Consider the following 21,605-nt stretch of genomic DNA (forward strand, 5'->3'; position numbering starts at 1 on the left):
GTCTCTCTAGACATGTTCGATCGGGTTCAAGTCCGGGCTCTGGCTGAGCCCCTCAAGGTCATCCAGAGACTTGTCCCGAAGCCACTCCTGCATTGTCTTGGCTGTGTGCTTAAGGTTGTTTTCCTGTTGGAAAGTGAACCTTCACCCCAGTCTGAGGTCCTGAGTGTTCTGGAGGAGGTTTTCATCAAGGATCTCTCTGTACTTTGCTTCGTTCATCTTTCTCTCAATCCTGACTAGTCTCCCGGTCCCTGCCGCTGAAAAACATCCCCACAGCATGATGCTGCCACCACAATGCTTCACCGTAGAGATGGTGCGAGGTTTCCTCCAGACGTGACACTTGCCATTCAGGCCAAAGTGTTCAATATCGGTTTCGTCAGACCAGAGAATATTGTTTCTCATGGACTGAGAGTGTTTAGGTGCCTTTAGGTAATGTCCAATCGGATTGTCATGTGCCTTTTACTGAGGAGTGGCTTCTGTCTGGCCACTCTACCATAAAGGCCTGATTTGGTGGAGTGCTGCAGAAATGGTTGTCCTTCTGGAAGATTCTCCTGTCTCCACAGAGGAACTCTGGAGGTCTGTCAGAGTGACTATTGGGTTGTTCGTCACCTTCCAGACCAAGGACCTTCTCCCCCGATTCCTCGGTTTGGCCGGACGACCATTTCTAGGTAGAGTCTTGGTGGATCCAAAACTTCTTCCATTTAAGAATGATGCCAGTCACTGTTCTTGGACCTTCAATGCTGCAGAAATGTTTCGGTACCCTTCCCCATATTTGTGCCTCGACACAATCCTGTCTCGACCCTCTACGGACTATTCCTTCAACCTCATGGCTTGGTTTTTGCTCTGACATGCACTGTCAACTGTGGGATCTTATATGGACAGGTGTGACTTTCCATATTATGTCCAATCAATTGAATTTACCACAGGTGGACTCCATTCAAGTTGTAGAAACATCTCAAGGATGATCAATGTAAACAGGATGCACCTGAGCTCAATTTCGAGTCTCATAACAAAACGTCCAAATACTGTAATTAAGGTATTTCTGTTCTTTATTTGTATTTTTTTTGCAAACATTTCTAAAAAACCTGTTTTCGCGTTCTCATTATGGGATATTGTGTGTAGATGGATGATTAACAAAAAATAATAATTACATTTTAGAATAAGACTGTAACGTTAAAAAAAAGTGTGGGAAAAGGGAATACTTTCCGAATGCACTGTATATACTTTTCCCACATTTAGTTTGTTACAGCCTTATTCTAAAATTGATTAAATAAAACCCCATAATAACAAACGAAAAACAGGTTAGAAATGTTTGCAAATAAATAAAAACGAAAGAACAGAAATACCTTATTTACAAAGTATTCAGACCCTTTGTTATGAGACTTTCTACAACTTGATTGGAGACCACCTGAGGTAAATTCCATTGATTGGACAGTTCCTCTGTGGAGATGGGAGAACCTTCCAGAAGGACAACCATCTCTGCAGCACTCCAACAATCAGGCCTTTATGGTAGAGTGGCCAGACGGAAGCCACTCTTCAGTAATAGGCACATGTCACACTGACTCTCAGACCATGAGGAACAAGATTCTCTGGTCTGATGAAACCAAGATTGAACTCTTTGGCCAGAATTCCAAGCATTACGTCTGGAGGAAACCTGGCACCATCCCTATGGTGAAGCATGGACCTCAGACTGGGACAGGACATGACTTAAACCCGGTCAAACAGCTCTGGAGAGACCTGAAAATAGCTCTGCAGCGACGCTCCCCATTCAACCTGACAGAGCTTGAGAGGAAAGAAAATGCAGAAAAGAATGGGAGAAACTTCCAAAATACAGGCGTGCCAAGCTTGTAGCGTCATACTGAAGAAGAATCAAGGCCGTAATCACTGCCAAAGGTGCTTCAACAAAGTACTATTTAAAGGGTCTGAATACTTATGAAAATGTTATTTCGGTGTTTTATTTGTAATAAATTAGCAAAAATTTCAACAATCTGGTTTTTGCTTTGTCATTATGGCGTATTTGTATGTAGATTGAGAAAAAAATAACTATTTGATCAATTTTAGAATAAGGGTGTAACGTAACAAAATGTGAAAAAAGTCAAGGGGTCTAAATACTTTCCGAATGCACTGTATATAATACATTGTTCGTGTGAAATTTTTCTTCTCCATCCCTCCACTTCTCTTCCTCTCTCCATCTCTCTCTGTACCTCTTTCCCCTCAGATCGGGAGTCAATATCACTCACAATAACTCAAGTCTTACATTGGTGCAGGAGGCCTGGCATACAAGCACCAAGTCTGTCTGCAAGAACAAAAAACTAAAGTGCAAGGATCACTTAATGCATTCTTTTGTGATTTGGAAAAGCTGCTTTTTCATGTTTTTATTATTTTTGACCAGCCTCAGTTTTTTGGGGATTAGTTTCTTTGATTTTGACTCTCTCTTATAATCCAGACACACACTGACCAACAGTATGGTACATTTATAATACATTTGTGCTTATTTTTTATGTTTGTGTGTGTGTGTGTGTGTGTGTGTGTGTGTGTGTGTGTGTGTGTGTGTGTGTGTGTGTGTGTGTGTGTGTGTGTGTGTGTGTGTGTGTGTGTGTATTTTTGTGTTCTGAACACTGGTTCTGACGCAAAGCCAGTCCCTTCGCCGTGAGAATGTACACGTCTTTGTATGCTGCCAAATTCTAATGTTGTAGGAAAAAATCATACTTTTTCAGGCGAGTACCGGTCGTTTATTTTCCAGTCATTCTTGGGGGGGGGGGGGGGGGGGGGGGGGGGGGAGCACCGTACAAGTGTTACGCCTCAATTTCCTTTCACCCTTTTTGATTTGCCTTCTCATTTGTGTTTACGTTCACACACAATCATCTTCCAGCACAAGATAATAAGGGTCGTCTTCCAGCTTGTAGCAACAGTGCATTAACTTGGCTTCTTTAATATTTTACCCACTATATCAGTCAAGTTGGGTGCACATTTTTGTTTTTTTGCCCTAGCACTACGCAGCTGATTCAAATAACCAACTCATCGTCAAGCTTTGATTATTTGAATCAGCTGTGTAGTACTAGGGCAAAAAATTAAATGTGCACCCAGAGGGGACCCCGGAACCGACTTTGGGAAACCCTGCACAAGGAGAAAGACTAATACCGTAAGTACCATAATAGTTACACACCATGTAGAGGATATTTTCAGTAAGTTCAGTGGACATAGTTAGCTTGTAAGTCTACTAGAGTAGAGTAAGAAATTGAAATATCTATACATGACTATATTATATATAGGTATACTGATGTGACAGCGAGCGCCTGTGCGCGTTTGTAGTTCTTTTGTACACATAAAAGCTTGCCGAACATGCAAACGCACTCGCATTTAGGTATTTCAGTTGGCATGCGTAAGGTGCGCACTGACACACTTGTTCACAGATATACATTACAGATGTATAGGACATCGCACACATTTTAAAAGTGTAGATGGTATAGGATGCGATGGATCGATGACTGGATAGGGTCTCCCTCGTACCTTGCAGGCTATGTTGTGAACTGAATCCAGTTCTGGTGTCGTATCAACGAAGGTGCATGGAGTTTGAGGGGTGAGGCAAATTGTCAGGACCAGGGATAGCTAAGTCAAAGGAGTCAAAAGGGATTTTAAAGTCAATAGCTGGCCGACACACATAAGAACAGCAGACTTGAAAGAGGGAGAAAGGAGTACAAGGGGGAAAAGGAAGAAAATAATCTCAATTGTTTAGTGGTCAAGTATCAATACCCATAGCCCTGTGCTGCATGCCTCCCATAAATCTTACAGGCTAGAGATAAGTGTTATTTGCAATAAAGATTCCATGTCATGTTTACATGTTTAATAGAGATTTAGCCCCTGATCAGAGTGTCATCAGTTCCTCAGGTGACCAGGAGAGGGCAGAAGTGAGGGGTGCAGGGCCCCCTATTCCTTACCAATATAGGGCTCTGGTCAAAAGTAGTGCACTATATAGGGAATAGGTTTTAGAAACCTGACTGACCTCAACACAGATGTGTCCCAAGAGAATTGTGTTCCAGAGAATTGTCATCTGGTCTCTATGTGTATGTTTCTGAGTAGTCCATGCAATTGAAACTAGTTCACCAGTCTGGTGAATGCTTTTAAACAATGGCAGGTGGAAAAACACTTTATTTTGGACCTAGGTCTCATACAATTAGTGAAAGGAAACATTTTGTTTGCATGTTGGTCAACCTGCTACCTTGCTAGGCCCTCCCTCCTCTGCCCTCCCTCCCTTCAGAGTAGCTAATAGAACAGGCCCAGGACATCATTGTTTCCAGGGCAAACACCATGGAAGGAAGTTAGGATCGTGAAGGGAATCATGCGTATGAGGGATTTTTTTTTTTGAAACAGGAAATTGGAAGGAAAAAATTGAATGATTTCATGTCCCTTTAGTCTGTGGGGCAAAAACCCTATGACTGGGGCACTGGGTTGGGAGAGGTCCGTGTGGGACATGTGTTGACTTCCAAATCGAACCCTAGCCCCCAGGTTTAGGCTCAATTCCAATTTTATTTAAAATTCCAATTAAATTCTTGAATTCACTATGAAATAGAGAATTTGTTGAATTCAATTTGAATAAAAAAAAATATTTGGAATTTTATGGAATTGTAATTGAATATTTGTTAGTTGATGGAACTAATGCACTTAGTATTTAAAAAATGGACTGCAGGATTTGTGTTGAATCATTTCAACTTGTAATTTTTGGGGATAATATTGAATTATGAATTGAAATATTGGAATTGACCTAACATTGGAATTGAGAGGAATTTAATTATCTCTGGATTCAATGACTGACCTGGCATTTGAATTGTATTTATTGGAATTTACAGGGAGAGGGAATTGAATTAGTGGAAGTAACCCCAACACTGCTAGCCTCAACTCCCTCCCTAGTCCCTACAACTGCAGACCTGAGAAGATTGGGATAGGCGAATGCAATATGGCTGACATTTCTACCTAGCCAATCAGAAGGCAAGATGAAGCTTTTACTGTAACGCGTACGGTATATTGACCCAGTCCGCCTAGATCCACAGGAGTGGCTAGCAATCCATTTGGAATTTATAAATGGAGTTGGCAAGGAAACAGGGTTCAGCTTGGGTTGAGTTCAGCTTGGGTTGTGAGGAGGAGTTCCATACTCTGTTATTATGGTTCAACACTAGCTTACTGTGTCATGACCACATATCAGTTATCATGTGAGTGTGTAAAAAATGTATTGCACAAACATCTAAAAGTAATAATCTATGCTAAATAACAGGTACTTAGCTCATCTTTTAAGAGACATCTTACGATTTCTTAAGAGTTAATTTAGTTCAGTGCATTTTGATAGTGTACTCTTTGGTCTCAATAAACAACTGTACATTTAAGATATCTGTTGTGAATAATTGCTACTGCTTCTTTCAATCTGTTACAATTAGTTAACCACTACGTACAATTCAAAATGCTATTTTATTTGATGCCACGTTACCTCGCCAGTAAAAAAATAACATAAAGGTATCCTGCGCCCAAAATATTACAATTTATAGAGTATCATTCACTAGTGAATGGGGTATAGATGTGTGTGTTGACTGTGTGAGGAAAGTTATCAGTATCAGCCCCTCACCTCCCGTGTAGTGTAGTGTGTCTGTGCGTGTGAAGCATGTATGCAGTCCTGTGTGAATTTCCTCCCAAAATTGCACTGGTCAGGCTGTAGAGCTAACGTTGCCCAACCTCCACTTTCCCCTGTCAGTAGCATATCACAAAGCCAAATAGGACAAGAACATTGAAAACAAGTCTCAAATGTACATTTATTGTGCTACATTTTTTTTGGGGGGGGGGGGGGGGGGGGGGGGGCATTAGAGCAAAGAAACACAAACAACCAGACAGCTTTTTTTTTGAGACCATTGACAAATATTGTTTTGTAGTGCTATTCACTAGAACATGTAATGTGATGCAAGAACTGAACAAGGCATATGACTAGTTGCACAGGCCCAAATTTATGTGAATGCTATGCTGAGTGCTAAATATCTGGAGGTTCAAAACCTCCAAAATAACCATGTGTACTACGAGTATAACCTCTGTGTTAAAAAAAAAAAAAAAAAAAAAAAAAAAAGGATTAAAAGAATGATACACTTTTCATTTCTGGTATGTAATTTAAGAGCTTTTTACCATAAGTGTTATTTAAGGTTTTGTTGATTGATTGATGTTTATTATTCTTAAAATAGAAGATCATTATGGTTGAGCTGATGTGGGTTGTCTCTTAGGGCTTCAGGGGGCATTTCAGAACACAAGTCTGTAGGATGAGTGGAGCAGATGTGGGGAGGGGCACAATCTGGCAACCTGGTCAGAAACGACTGGCATACAGTCCCCACTCGCTGGCCTTTCTCCTCAAACGCCCAGGGCATTGAAACACGAGAAATGTTCCCAAAACCTAACTGACACCATAAACAGATGTTCCCTGAAAAATCTAGGGAACTGAATGTGCTAACTGGGCATACTGTAGACTGAAATCTAGCCTGGAGTCAAGTCCTTACACTACAATTCATGTTTATTGAAAAATGCTAAAGGGTATGGGTCCAGAGATTGTGGATTGAGACATGAGATTTGTAAACGGGGATCAAAACTCCTTTTGCTACAGTATGTTTCACCGCTGTTCACTTCATGTTATGTGTAACATCCCTGCAACGTAGCAAACTCAGTCTGCAATTTTAAGAGCTGGGAGCTGCCCTGGGTGTCTCATTGCCTGGAGGTCGAGAAGCAAGCAGCTCCACCAATGTTGAACATGAAAGAGTAACAATCCCTATGCCTTTTCTGTTTCCTTTGGTCACGATGAACTTCGGCCTTGTCAAACTTTTGATTTGAACACTAATTTCGAGAGAGGGAAGTATACTCGTCTTCACAAAAAAGTCTATTTTTAAGACCGACTTTATAAGAGTCAGCACCTTGAGATTAAAACTACTTCCCGACTAATGGCCCCCAGAGTCTTTGCTATGTTCTGTCACTACGTTGCAGCAATGCTGGCAGAACGTTTTATAACATGCGGTTGGGACGTTCTTGAAGCAAAGACCCACATCAGACTTGTGTATATGAAGTGTAAATCTGATTTTGTTCTAATGAGGATCGGATAGTGGTCCTGGTGACAAGGCAAGTTTGTAATTGTATAATACTTACTGTACGATGTAGAACATTCAATAACTATTAAAATATTTCCCAAAAAGCCCAGCTTTTACGTGTTTGTGTCCTGCGCCAATTCATCATAAAGGAACGTTGTGGCCTCTCTTGATTTGTAAATGATTGTTTTGACTAAACTGCAAAAAAAAAGCAAACGTTCAAGGGATAAGATGTACACTACACATCAGATTTCTAACAGCCGCTATGCTATTGAATGAGCCGGTGTGGGAGCCTTGAGGAAAAGCCGGGGCCAATTTCTGGTCCAAGTCTGTCCCTGTTCACAATTGCAATGCAATTGCATTCTCCCATGAATCTCTTATCAGACTCAGTGCACTGCTATCTGCTGATAGCCTTTAATCATAATAGTAGGCCTGTACAAAACAACTTGGAAATTGTTTTACTCAACCATGTTGAATCTGTATACTTTTGCCTTGACATGTCACTTATCTGTAGGAATAAATCTCTATATTAATCTGAGATAATTGAGGGGAAATTATAAAATAGGTGTTTTTCTGAGGGCCACAGCATAGATTTAAACGCAGTGGTCAGATATGATTCACCTCATCTCCAACGAATCCCCATGTTTATGCAGCGGACATGGCCACGATGAGTCTACATCTCAAATTCCCAACAATAAGCAATGCAATCCCCACGAAAAATCCCATGTACTTCCTCAGTGTGCCGCCATCCCCCATCTCTCCTCCACCGGAAACCCTGCTGTATCGCAAACTTCGCTTTTATGTTCCCGGAGGCAGTCGATTTTCAACAGGACTTCATCGGTGTGTTGAGTTGGGTCGTCATGGCCGCCTGAACCAGACTAAATTCACCCAGTGCGTGGTTCTCATTCTGTAATTTACATACAATCGAAAGTTTTTTTGCGGATTAACTTCAATATTTGTTAGGGGGGAAAACATCCATGTAAAAATTCTAACATGCAGCCTCCACCAAGAAAGGTGAGTTGGCCCGGTTTTACTTTTCTCTGCAAATGTTTCGACGAATGTTGCTTATGTAGCCTAATTGTTGAAAGATGCACGCTTTGTTGTTGTCCAATTTTAAGATATGCAACCACCAGGTCGGCACAACGTGTTATAACGTCAGTTCTTATCAAACGCAAACACGACCTTTTGGTTAGTGAGTTGTTTTAGATATTCTAAACTTAAATATTTGTATTATGTTCCAAAGTAGCCTAAAATGTCCTGGGTAAAATGGTACTCAATTCAATAAAAAAAACGAATGTTCTCACGGTTCCAAATTGTAGCCTTTGCTTGGATTAAACTATAAAAATATATATACATACATTGTAACAGTCTTAGTGGAGAGTCGTTACAAGCGAACGCGGTGCTGGATGGCAGAATTTAGACCTCTAAAGATTAAAGGTAACTAAAACAGCAACAAACATATGGGAATCCTGTTATATATCATGTTCCAAAAACATTACACAGAAGTATGTTGCTGTTTGGATAATAAATTGTACTTCTGTTAGAATTCCTACAGTCGAGGTTCAACTATATCAAATTATTTAGAGTCGAGTTGTTGTTAATGAAATAGAACTTGATTTTATACTGGACAAAAATATGAATGCAACAAGTGTTGGTTTCATGAGCTGAAATTAAATATCCCAGAAATGTTTCATATTCACAAAAAAGCTAATTTCTCTCATTTTTTGCACACATTTGTTTACATCCCTGTTAGAATTTCATCCACTTGACAGGTGTGGCATATCAAGAAGCTGGTTAAACAGCATGATTACTACACAGGTGCATCTTGTGCTTGGAACATTAAAAGGCCACTCTAAAATGTGCAGTCACAACACAATGCCACAGATGTCTCACGTTGAGGGAGCGCGCAATTGGCATGCTGACTGCAGGAATGTCCACCAGAGCTGTTGCCAGATAATTGAATGTTCATTTCTCTACCATAAGCCGCTTCCAACATCCATTTTAGAGAAGTTTGCTGTATATCCAACTGGCCTCACCACCGCAGACTACATGTCACCCTGCCTTCTTCACCTGTGAGATTGTCTGAGGGGGCCCTGAGGAGTATTTGCGTCTGTAATAAAGCTTGTTTGTGGGGAAAAACATTCTGATTGGGTGGGCCTGACTTACAAGTGGGTGGGCCTATGCCCTTGCCCAGTCATGTGAAATCCATAGATCAGGGCCTACTTCATTTATTTCAATTAAATTATTTCCTTATGAACTGTAACTCAGTAAAGTCTTTGAAATTATTGCATGTTGTGTTTATTTTTGTAAAGTATGAATTATCACTGTTACAGTACATTTGCCAATTGTTATGTTGATGATTGTTTACGGATTACATTTCTCTCACAAACAGGGGAGCTTTAGCATACTAATTGCTGAGGAATAGGCTAAAGCCATTCAGATGTCAGTGGTAGCGCTACAGATGATTCATTTCCTGAAATAGAAACACCGTGTTCTATTAGATCAACCACTTGACCTGTTTTTGTAGTTGTCTGAATATAGCCTTATTTTAGCCTCAGTATATTTTCCCCTAATGATCGGCTGTGTTAGTCAGACAACTAATGCTCGTGTGAGATCATTGAATAGTGTTCGACCTGACCATTAGTTTCAAGTTTTTAATGTCACGTGCACAATTACATTGAAATTCCTTTCTTGCATGCTCCAAACCCAACACTGCAGTACTCAATATAGCACTAAAAATAACATAAGGTCAAAGCTGTGGGAAGTAGGAAAATCTGAATTTAATATACACCACATGACCAAAAGTATATGGACACCTGCTTGTCAAACATCTCATTTCAAAATTATGGGCATTAATATGGAGTTGGTTCCCCCTTTGCTGCTATAACAGCCTCCACTCTTCTGGGAAGGCTTTCCACTATATGTTGGAACATTGCTGTGGGGACTTGCTTCCATTCAGCCACGAGCAGTAGTGAGGTTTCGCACTGGTATTTCATATTTTATTAGGATCCCAATAAGCTGTTGTGAAATCCGCAGTTACTCTTCCTGGGGTCCACACAGAACATGACAATACAGAACATTAACAGACAAGGACAGAACTACATACATTTAAAAATGCCACACACAGCCTACATATCAATACATACACACATCATATCTAGGTAAAATAGGGTGATGTTGGGCGATTAGGCCTGGCTCTCAGTCGGTTTGCCAATTCATCCCAAAGGCGTTAAATGGGGTTGAGGTCCGGGCTCTGTGCAGGCCAGTCAAGTTCTTCCACACCACTCGACAAACCATTTCTGTGTGGACCTCACTTTGTGTACGGGGGCATTGTCATGCTGAAACAGGAAATGGCCTTTCACAAACTGTTGCCACAAAGTTGGAAGCCCAGAATCGTCTAGAACAGTGGTCACCAACATTTTCTGCGTCAAGATCACTTTCACAGTCAAAAAGTAAGCTGAGATCAACTGCTCAGATTTTTTAAAAATATATATATAGATATATTTTTTACATTAACCTCACACAAACAGTTTTGTAGAAATTATGTTTGGGCAGTAGGCCTAATACATTATCACAGCATATTGGCTACATGATTGGCCTGCCAATATTGTTAATCAGACCATATTATATTTCAAAACTCGAGCTTTGATAACAAAATAGATTAGTTGGTTTAGCGCTTGTGAGGCACTGTGGAGCATGAATTGAAATCAGCTTTTTTATTTTACTTGACTGATGGTACCTGCATCTGATGGTCAACAAGGTCAAATCACGACGTCAGTGATCTTCAGGTCGAAACGTCGGAGCTCTAGAAAGATGCCGAAGTTTCCGACTTGGAATTCCGAGTTGGTTGATCATTGAAAAATATTTTTCTCATCCGCGTCTCACGGTCCCTGCTCTCTCCTTCCTTTCCACCGGTGAGACTGACCAGAGAGGGGACACCGTCTTCCACCTGATGGTGAAACTCAAGTCACACCGCGTCTGCCTCATGCACAAATTCATGTTGTTCCTATGACCAGAGAAAGTTAAATATTCCTTAATATTAAAATCGACACGACGAGCTGTTAATAATAATAAAACGCAGGGCTATCTACTTGGCTACTCAGAAGCGCATTTTGTAATAGTGTAAAATAATTTCTACAGAAATATTTGGTGATAGACTAGGAATGCCTTGAAGATCGACCAGTCGATAGTGATCGACCGGTTGGCGACTACTGGTCTAGAATGTGATTGTATGCTGTAGCGTTAAGATTTCCCTAAACTGGGTCTAAGGGGCCTAGCCCGAACCATGAAAAACAGCCCCAGACCATTATTCCTCCTCCACCAAACTATACTGTTGGCACCATGCATTGGGGCAAGTAGCATTCTCCTGGCATCTGCCAAATCAAATTTAGTCACCGATTACAACAGATACTGTGAAAAACACATTAAAATAGTTGAAAAAAGTTTTAAAAAATATATATATATAGTAACACAATAATGAGGCTATATACAGGGGTACTGGTACTGAGTCAATGTGGGGTACAGGTTAGTTGAGGTAGTATGTACATGTAGGTAGGGGTAACGTGACTATGCATAGATAATAAAGAGCGAGTAGCAGTAGTGTGCAAATAGTCTGGGTAGCCATTTGATTAACTGTTCAGCAGTCTTATGGCTTGAGGGTAGAAGCTGTTAAGGAGCCTTTTGGACCTAGACTGGGAGCTCCGGTACTGTTTGCCATGCGGTAGCCGAAAGAACAGTCAGCATCCCGGAGTCACCTCTTCACTGTTGATGTTGAGACTGGTGTTTTGCGGGTACTATTTAATGAAGCTGCCAGTTGAGGACTTGTGAGGCGTCTGTTTCTCAAACTAGACACTCTAATGTAGTTGTCCTCTTACTCCGTTGTGCACCGGGGCCTCCCACTCCTTTTTCTATTCTGGTTAGAGCCAGTTTGCACTGTTCTGTGAAGGGAGTAGTACTTTTACGAGATCTTCAGTTTCTTGGTAATTTCTCGCATGGAATAGCTTTCATTTCTCAGAACAAGAATAGACTGACGAGTTTCAGAAGAAAGGTCTTTGTTTCTGGCCATTTTGAGCCTGTAATCGAACCCAAAAATGCTGATGCGCCAGATACTCGACTAGTCTAAAGGCCAGTTTTATTGCTTCTTTAATCAGACCAACAGTTTTCAGCTATGCTAACATAATTGCCAAAGGGTTTTCTAATGATCAATTAGCTTCTTAAAATGAAACTTGGATTAGCTAACACAACGTGCCATTGGAACACAGGAGTGATGGTTGCTGATAATGGGCCTCTGAATGCCTATGTAGTTATTCTATTGAAAAATCTCCAGCTACAATAATAATTTACAACATTAACAATGTCTACACTGTATTTCTGATCAATTTGATGTTATTTTAATGGACAAAAAATGAGCTTTTCTTTAAAAAAGGACATTTCTAAGTGACCCCAAACTGAACGTGTGTGTGTGTGTGTGTGTACACAAATAAATACAGTACATGACAAAAGTTTGGAAACCTTCTCATTCAAGTGTTTTTCTTTAGCTTTACTTTTTTTCTACATTGTCGAATAATAGTGAAGACATCAAAACTATGAAATAACTAGAGGTCGACCGATTTATTGGAGGACCAAAAAAAGATGAGACAGATTAATCAGCCGGGTTTTTTATATATATATATATTTGAAATAATGACAATTACAACAATACTGAATGAACAATTAACACTTTTATAACTTAGTATAATACATAAAATCTACATGTTCAATTTGGTTTAAATAATGCAAAAATGCAAAAAGTGTTGGAGAAGAAAGTAAAAGTGCAATATGTGCCATGTACAAAAGCTAACATTTAAGTTCCTTGCTCAGAACATATGAAATCTGGTGGTTCAATATTCCCTGTAAAGAAATTTCTCTCTATACCATTTTGTATTTCATATACCTTTGACTATTGGATGTTCTGATAGGCACTTTAGTATTGCCAGCCTAATTTCAGAAGTTGATGGGCTTGAAGTCATAAACAGCGCTGTGATCAAGCATTGCTAAGAGCGGCTGGCAAACGCAGTAAAGTTTGAATGAATGCTTACGAGCCTGCTGCTGCCTACCACCGCTCAGTCAGACTGATATTTCAAATCATAGACTTAATTATAATATAGTAAACACAGAAATATGAGCCTTTGGACATTAATATGGTCAAATCCGGAAACCATAATTTAAAAAACAAAACGTTTACTCTTTCAGTGAAATATGGAACCGTTCCGTATTTTATCAAACGGGTGGCAACCCTAAGTCTAAATATTGCGGTTACATTGCACAACCTTCAATGTTATGTCATAATTATGTAAAATTCTGGCAAATTAGTTCGCAACGAGCCAGACGGCCCAAACTGTTGCATACACCCTGACTCTGTTTGCACTGAACGCAAGACAAGTGACACAATTTCCCTAGTTGATATTGCCTGCTAACATGAATTTATTTTAACTAAATATGCAGGTTTAAAAGTATATACTTGTATATTGATTTTAAGTAAGGCATTGATGTTTATGGTTGGGTACATTGGTGCAACTACAGTGCTTTTTTTTTGCAAATGTACTTGTTAAATCATCACCGTTTGACAAAGTAGGCTGTGATTCGATGATAAATTAACAGGCACCACATTGATTAAATGCAACGCAGGACAAGCTAGTTAACTACACATAGTTGATGACATTACTAGCTTAGCTAGTGATTATGTGAAGGTTGTTTTTTATAAGATAAGTTTAATGCTAGCTAGCAACTTACCTTGGCTCCTTGCTGCACTCGCGTAACAGGTGGTCAGCCTGCCACGCAGTTTCCTCGTGGAATGCAATGTGATCGGCCATAATTGGTGTCCAAAAAGGCCGATTACCGATTTGTTATGAAAACTTGAAATCAGCCCTAATTTTAATTGGTCCACCTCGAGAAATAACACATGGAATCATGTAGTAACCAAAAAATTGTTAAACAAATCAAAATATATTTTATATTGAGATTCTTCAAAGCAGGCACCCTTTGCCTTGATGACAACTTTGCATGCTCTTGGCATTCTCGCAAGCGGCTTCATTTTAAAAATTTTATGCTAAGTTTTCTGTTGCAATTGTTTTTGCTACAGTGTGCCCTAATGAACATGACCCTGATCGATTCAACGACTTGCCCCTGTTAATGCGTCAACCGGAAACATGCAGATATACAGAGACTGTTAAAAATAATGTATTTGTGCTTTTATGACATTCAGTGCACTTTTTAGGAGTTTACGGCTTTCTTCACCAAAAGATGGATTTGGTTGTCTATTCCATTTCTTCTGACATTTCTTTTCTCCCTCAGGTCAAGGTTACACAGGAGCTAAAGCATACTCATGCTGAGCAGATGAGCAGACTACACATCAAACACCAGACAGAGTGTGACCTACTAGAGGACCTGAAGTAAGGGGAGGGTGGAAGTTGGGGGTGGAGGGAGCCGGTGGATGGCAATTGAGGATGTGTCTCTATCCCCAGTTCCAAATCAACCCCTACTACCTAGGCACTTGCGTAGTTGTGAAAGGCTTGGATAGATATAATCAATGACAATTCTACATGGGGGGGTAGCCACTATTACCATATTGGCAATACCAATCTGATCTTTGTACATGTCTATGATATGAAGTACCCTGGCAGGGAGGCTACGGGTTTATTTGGAATGTAACGGTAGTCTTGGGTTTCGCTTTCTTTTCTTTGGCTTGGGTGAGGTGGCACCGCCCACACTAAACAGATGGAAGTGAAAAGCAAGGAGGGCCTCCACTCCAGATGTTCTGGCTGCCATAAGTAGTTTGTTGGGGGGGGGGGGGGGGGGGGGGGGAATAGAGGATAACAAAGAGAGAGAAGAAAAATACCTAGAGATCGAACAAGCCCGAAATGTTCAGCCAGTCACTCTTGGAGGAAAATCGAAGTTGGATAAAAATACCTTTCAGTGTTAAAATAAGAGTGGCATCATTCCCAAAGATTCCTGGGATCAGGATGGAATAATCAGGAATCCTGCAAATGGGATTTCGATTAAGTTACCAGAATAAAATTTTAAAAAATGTCACAGGGAGATTGATAGGGACAGGCAATGATATAGTATAGGGAGGCAGGGATGTGTTCATTAGGTACCAAACATACTGAAACAAGGAGGGACTGCCTGGACTCTAATAAGAAATTCATTTTCGTTTTCCATTGCACAGAATTTTAAATCAATGTTCTCTAATGAACACGACCCATGCAGAGGGAAAGGATCTGTTGTGTCAGTATGGCTTTGCTGTATACTGGAGCACTCAGACAAATATTAACACACTGTAATTTACTATAAAATGCCCAGTGAACGTGTGCTAGAAAAGAAGACTCACGAGCAAGGGTGTCTGATTGTGGCCCTAGAACTCAGAGGCTCTCGTCCTCTAATCAAGGAGGCTGTAGGGTAGGGAACACGCAGGAAGCCCCCAGTGATGCACCACCTTTTGTAGAGCCTTCCAGATGAGGGAAGTGCAGTTGTTGTACCAGGCGGTGATCCAGCCGGTCAAGATGCTCTCAATTGTGCAGTTATAGAACTTCTTGAGGACCCGAGGGCCCATGCAACATTTCTTCAGTAACCTGAGGTTGAAGAGACACTGTAACGGTGGTGGTGTGATTGGACCATTTTAGGTCCTTTAGGTCCTCTGGTGTGCACGTTGAGGAACTTGATGCTTTTGACCCTCTCCACTGCAGCCCCGTCCACTGCATCTGCTGTTTCCTGAAGTTCATGATCAGCTCCTTGGTTTTGCTGACATTGAGGGAGAGGCTTTTCCTGGCACCACTCTACCAGGGCTCTAACCACCTTCCTCTAGGCTCCCGTTGCCGTCGGGGATAAGGCCCACCACGTTCATGTTGTTGGCAAACTTAATGATGGTGTTGGAGTCGTGCATGGCCACACAGTCGTGGGTGTACAAGAGGGGGCTGAGCACGCACCCTTGGGGGGCCCCTGTGTTGTAGGTCAGTGTGGCAGAGGTGTTGTTGTCTATCCTCACCACCTGGGGTTTGCCTGTCAGGAAGTCCTGGATTCAGTTGCATAGAACAGAGCCTAGAATAGGGAGAGAGACCGGGAGAAAGGAGGGACTAGTGGCCCTGGAACGGGAGGAAAAATAAGTACAGTTACTGAAAGAATTCAGATTATTTTTGTTGTGAGAGTGGAGGGAAGGACATAGCTCAGTAGACGCTGTGGTTCTCCAACTGTGAGAGAGAACAAGCTGTGCCATACTCTGCTCACTCCTGGAACTGTAAAGACAATATCACAACTGGGACCCTGGGGATTATTCATTAGACATCAAATGGAAGAAAACAGACTGAAACAGGGAGGGAATATTTTAACCAATAATGCATTTGAATCTTTGTTTTCTGTTGTAAGTGTTTTTTGTTGCATGCCCTAATGAATATGACCTCGATAAGCAGTGAAATAGAAAAATAAAATAGTAAAAATATTACAGCACGTCTACACTGCATAGTTATATGCACCACTCTACTATTTTGATCAATCAAACGATTTGTCACAATTTAATAACAAGCCATCACATTCATTAGAAATCGGATTGATACACTATATATACAAAAGTATGTGGACACCCCTTCAAATTAGTGGATTTGGCTATTTTAGCCACCCATTGCTGACAGGTGTATGAAATTGAGCACACATCCATGCAATCTCCTTGGCCATGCTGAAGAGCTCAGTGACTTTCGACTTGGCACCGTCACAGGATGCCACATTTCCAACAAGTCAGTTCATAAAATGTCTGACCTGGTAGAGATGCCCCTGTCAACTGTAAGTGCTGTTATTGTGAAGTGGAAACGCCTAGGAGCAACAACGGCTCAGCCGCAAAGTGGTAGGCCACTCAAGCTCACAGAACGGGACCACCAAGGGCTGAAGCGTGTAAAAATCATCTGTCCTCGGTTGCAACACTTATTACAGAGTATCAAACTGCCTCTTGAAGCAACATCAGCACAAGAACTGAATGGCTTACCGCCATTGGACTCCAACAGACGAATCTGGGTTTGGCAGATGCCAGGAGTACGCTACCTGCCCCAATGCATAGTGCCCACTGTAAAGTTTGGTGGATGGTTGTTTTTCATGATTAGGCCACTTAGTTCCAGTAACGCTAGAGTAGCCAATAACATTCTAGACAATTATGTGCTTTATTTTTTATTTAACTAGGCAAGTCAGTTAAGAACAAATTCTTATTTACAATGACAGCCTACACCGGCCAAACCCGAACGACGCTGGGCCAATTGTGCGCCGCCCTATGGGACTCCCAATCATGGCCGGATACAGCCTGGATTCGAACAAGGGTGTCTGTAGTGACACCTCTATTACTGAGATGCAGTGCCTTAGACAACTGCGCCACCCGGAAGCCCACTTTGTGCCAACAGTTTGGGGAAGGCCCATTCCTGACTCAGCATGACACTGCCCCCGTGCACAAAGCGAGGTCCGTACAGAAATGGTTTGTCAAGATCAGTGTGGAAGAACTTGACTGGCCTGCACAGAGCCCTGACCTCTACGCCATCGAACACCTTTGGGATTAATTGGAACGCCGACTGAGAGCCAGACCTAATCGCCCAACATCAGTGCTCAACCTCACTAATGCTCTTGTGGCTGAATGGAAGCAAGTCCCCACAGCAATGTTCCCACATCTAGTGGAATGCCTTCCCAGAAGAGTGGAGGCTGTTATAGCAGCAAAGGGGGAACGAACTCCATATTAATGCCCATGATTTTGAAATGAGATGTTCGGCGAGTAGGTGTCCCCATACTCTTGGTCATGTAGTTATGATGCCTAGCATGTCATTGGCTTTAAATCAAAATGTACCATGCATTGCTTAACACATATAGTCTTGTAGTGTCCATTCAGTCTCTTTTCCCAGTTAATTATTATATGGTGTATATAATTCTGTTCTACCTTCGTTCCTTGTAGGACATTCAGTCAGAAGAAAGCCGCTGTAGAGAGGGACTATGCCCAGGTGAGTCTTCTCTCTCTCTCTCCATCCTTAGTTCGCTCTCTCTATCACTCTGGAGGCGTGTTCATTTCTGCATCTGGATGACATTATATTGTGGCATTGCTGTCGTCTTATTTGTGTCGCCAAAAAAATAATCTTCCAATAATGACACACAAAGACACCAACTGCGCCCCCATACGAGGTTTGGGTATAGTTACGGTTGGCGTCGTTGGGAGGATCAGGGCTCAGTTGTGGTCTGATGGATTACTCCTCTATCTGAGAGTACCACTCTAAGGGCTCAGAAACATTTGCTGGCTGAGCGTACTTAGCACCTCCTGAACGTAATTTGCGAACTGAGTGCGCACCTACTTCACATTGTAGAATCTCGTGAAAATGTTGCTAGTCATACGGTACAGTGGGTGGTCCCTAAATCAGACGACCACAATATCCTCATTCGATGTGATGTATGTCAGCTCTAAAGTCTTCTGTCTCAGTTGTGGCGTTTTCGTGTGGCCCACTTCCTTGTTGTGGAGTTGTTTTGGCCACAGCTTCCTGTGAATATAAATGTACTGTTTCAAAACCCCCCTATGCTCCTGCTTTGGTCTATTCAGGCGTGGCATCCCCGTGTTGAATGTGAACCATTACTGTGATTAAAAGAGGGTTCTGGCTTGGGAGTAACCCCAACCAGGCACTACCCAGACACTTTTGTGGGGGGGTGTATTTCGAGGATTTCATTCATATCCTTTCTCACATGCCATTTATATGTACTACAGTCTTCTATATATCAAGAGTCACCTCCAAGACAGAGTGCCTCCAAGACACTTTCTCACACCCACTCTCCAACCAACACTATCTAGTCGGCTAAAGATTCAGGGTGCCACACAAGAAAACCAAGTATTTCGTGCACACACTGTGAGGCTGCTGAAGAAGGACACTGAACAATTCCCATCACCACATTATCTATTCATGAATAGCGTTGTTGTGCTAGTAGCTGTGTTGTGCCGCCTGTCTCTATCTGCCCTAAAACCAATCCTGTGAGCTGCTATAGATGCACACACATTAAGAGATGTATTATTTAAGATACTCTTTGAAGAGGTAGGATTTCAGATGTTTTCGGGAAGATGTGCCGGGACTCTGCTGTCCTAGCATCAGGAGTAAGCTGGTTCCATCATTGGGGTGCCAGGACAGAAGAGCTTTGACAGGGCTGAGCGGGAGCTGACCTCCCATAGGGGTGGGGTGGCAAAGAGACCAGAGGTGGCAGAACGGAGTACTCAGGTTTGGATGTAGATTTTGAGAATAGCCTGAAGGTAGGGAGGAGCAGTTCCCCTTGCTGTTCTTTAGGCAAGCACCATGGTCTTGTAGTCAATGCGAGCTTCAGCTGGAGCCAGTAGAGTATACGGAGCAGCATGGGAGTACTTGGGAAGGTTGAACACCAGACAGGCTGCGGCATTCTGAATAAGTAGCGGGGGTTTGATGGCACAAGCGGGGAGCCCATATAACAAGTGCCTGGAATAGAACCTGCGCAGCTTTATGTGTGAGGAAACGTTGTACTCTACTGATATTGTAGAACATCAATTTGCAGGAGTGAATCACTGCTTTTATGTTTTAACAGAACGACAGTGTGTTGTCCAGGATCACGCCAAGGTTCTTTGCACTCTGGGAGAGGGACCCAGTGGAATTGTTGACCGTGATGGAGAGGTCATGGAGCGGGCAGGCCGGAAGAGGAGCGGGCAGGAAGAGCAGCTCCGTCTTGCCGAGGTTGAGCTTGACATCCAAGCAGAGATATCTGCTAGGCACGCAGAGATGCGGGTCACCACCTAGGTGTCAGAAGGGGGGAATGAGAAAAGTAGTTAAGTGTCATCCGCATAGCAATGATAGGAGAGACCATAAGCGGATATGACGGAGCCGAGTGACGTGGTGTATAGAGAAAAGAGGGCCTAGAACCGAGCCTTGGGGGAGACCAGTAGTGAGGGCATGTGGTACAGACACAGATTCTCTCCGCGCCACCTGGTAGGAGCGTCTTGCCAGTCAGGATGCAATCCAGGAGTGTGCAGAGGCTGAGACGCCCAGCCCTGAGAGGGTAGAGTGGTGGATCTGATGCTCAAATGTTTTGGAAAGTAAAGAAGGAAGGGAAACTGGTCTGCAGTTTTTTACATGTGATGGGTCGAGTGTTGGTTTCTTGTGATGGGGAGCGGCTGGCAATCTTGAAGTCAGAGGGAACGCAGCCAGTAATCAGGGATGAGTTGGTGAGAAATGGGAGTAGATCTCCAGATATAGTATGGAAGAGGGATGGGGTCCAGTGGGCAGGTTGTCGGGTGGCTGGACATCACTAGTTGTAGTATTTCATCTGGAGAGAGAGGGGAGAAAGAGGTCAAGGCGTAGGGTAGTTCTGGGTGAGTAGGACCATTGGACTCAGTAGACTGAGTGAATGAGGAGTGGATGTTGTCAACTTTTTTTTCAAAGTGGTTGACAAAGCTGTCTGCGGAGGGGGGAAGTGGAAAAGAGTTTATGGGGATTGGAGGCAGAGGCTTGGAATTTAGAGTGATAGGAAGCACCTTTAGAAGTGGATACAGAAGAGAAGGTAGAGAGGAGGGATGCTAGGTCCTTGTGGAGTTTCGTTTTCCCAAATTGTCATTCAGCTGCCTGCTGCCCTGTTCTGTGACGACTCAGTCACTCAGCCACAGAGCAGGAGGGGAGGGTTGAGCCGCCTAGGAGGAAAGGGGACAGTGGGAGTCAGAGGCGGAAAGGGAGGGTCGAGGAGGCAGGAACAGGAGGCAGGAGGGAGAACGATTTAGCGGAAGGAAGAGATTATGGGATAGAAGAGGGGTGGTAGGAGGAGAGACAGAGCGAAGTTTGCGACACCATGACCATCTGGGTAGGGGCTGAGTGGGTAAGGTTGGAGGAGAGGGGGAGAGGAAAAAAAACAAAGTAGGGATCAGAGAACTGGATGGGGGTTGCCGTGAGATCAGTCATCGAACAGCCCCTAGTAAAGATGAGGTCAAGACTATTCCCTGCATTATGAGTGGTAGGTGACTGGGAGGTCAGGGTGAGTTCAAAAAGGCAAGGAGAGGAAATAGAGGTGGAAAGAAATGAGTCGGCGCCAGGAGGTTGACATTGCCCAGTACGATGAATGGTGAGCCATCGTCTGGAAATTATGGGTTGTGCTCACAGGGTACACTAGATTAGAAGGGTTGCATCCACTGGGTGGGGAGCATCTGTAAAACATACTGAGAGGAGTGAACAGGGATAGAAATTACACACATACTTGACAAAGTTCCAAAAGAGAAAAATGAGAATCTGAAAATAACTACATAAGATACTGAAGTGAGAGAGTGCCGTGAAGCCTTTGGCTCTTTCCTTCCTCGAAGAACTCTGCAGAACGTCTTTGTTTTGGGTGACAACGCCACCGCTGAAAAAATAGGGGCAACTGAAGTACTATAACTATTTGATGATTGCCTAGCAGAGGAGATGAAAAATACCCCCTCTAACACTCATCTGACAATTATCAGAAAGCTATCACAAATTGATCTGA

General features: G+C 42.5%; 2 protein-coding genes across 7 annotated transcripts in view; both read left to right on the forward strand.

Moving 5' to 3' along the window:
• The window catches only part of LOC110537663 (protein FAM168A), a 63,829-nt gene extending 56,625 nt beyond the window's left edge, over nucleotides 1-7,204 (forward strand). For 3 of the 4 annotated variants that reach the window (XM_090192562.1, XM_021623874.3, XM_021623876.3), the window contains one exon: nucleotides 2,216-5,375. The gene's annotated coding sequence lies outside the window, so the exon portion shown is untranslated. Of the gene's footprint in view, nucleotides 1-2,215 lie in introns of all 4 variants that reach the window. The other variant, XM_021623875.3, reaches the window with a different exon arrangement.
• Nucleotides 7,205-7,836: 632 nt separating this feature from the next.
• The window catches only part of LOC110537662 (F-BAR and double SH3 domains protein 2), a 46,142-nt gene continuing 32,373 nt past the window's right edge, over nucleotides 7,837-21,605 (forward strand). The window contains exons 1-4 of one of the 3 annotated variants that reach the window (XM_090192557.1): nucleotides 7,906-8,111; nucleotides 14,430-14,527; nucleotides 18,052-18,097; nucleotides 19,686-19,831. In XM_090192557.1, coding sequence (XP_090048683.1) covers nucleotides 19,775-19,831 — 57 coding nt within the window. In that variant the 5' untranslated portion in view covers nucleotides 7,906-8,111; nucleotides 14,430-14,527; nucleotides 18,052-18,097; nucleotides 19,686-19,774. Of the gene's footprint in view, nucleotides 8,112-14,429; nucleotides 14,528-18,051; nucleotides 18,098-19,685; nucleotides 19,832-20,190; nucleotides 21,207-21,605 lie in introns of those variants that run through there. The other 2 variants (XM_021623873.3, XM_090192558.1) reach the window with 2 other exon arrangements.

This window comes from Oncorhynchus mykiss, chromosome 12 (assembly GCF_057628025.1).
Source record: "Oncorhynchus mykiss isolate SJ-2025 chromosome 12, ASM5762802v1, whole genome shotgun sequence".
NCBI lineage: Eukaryota > Metazoa > Chordata > Actinopteri > Salmoniformes > Salmonidae > Oncorhynchus > Oncorhynchus mykiss.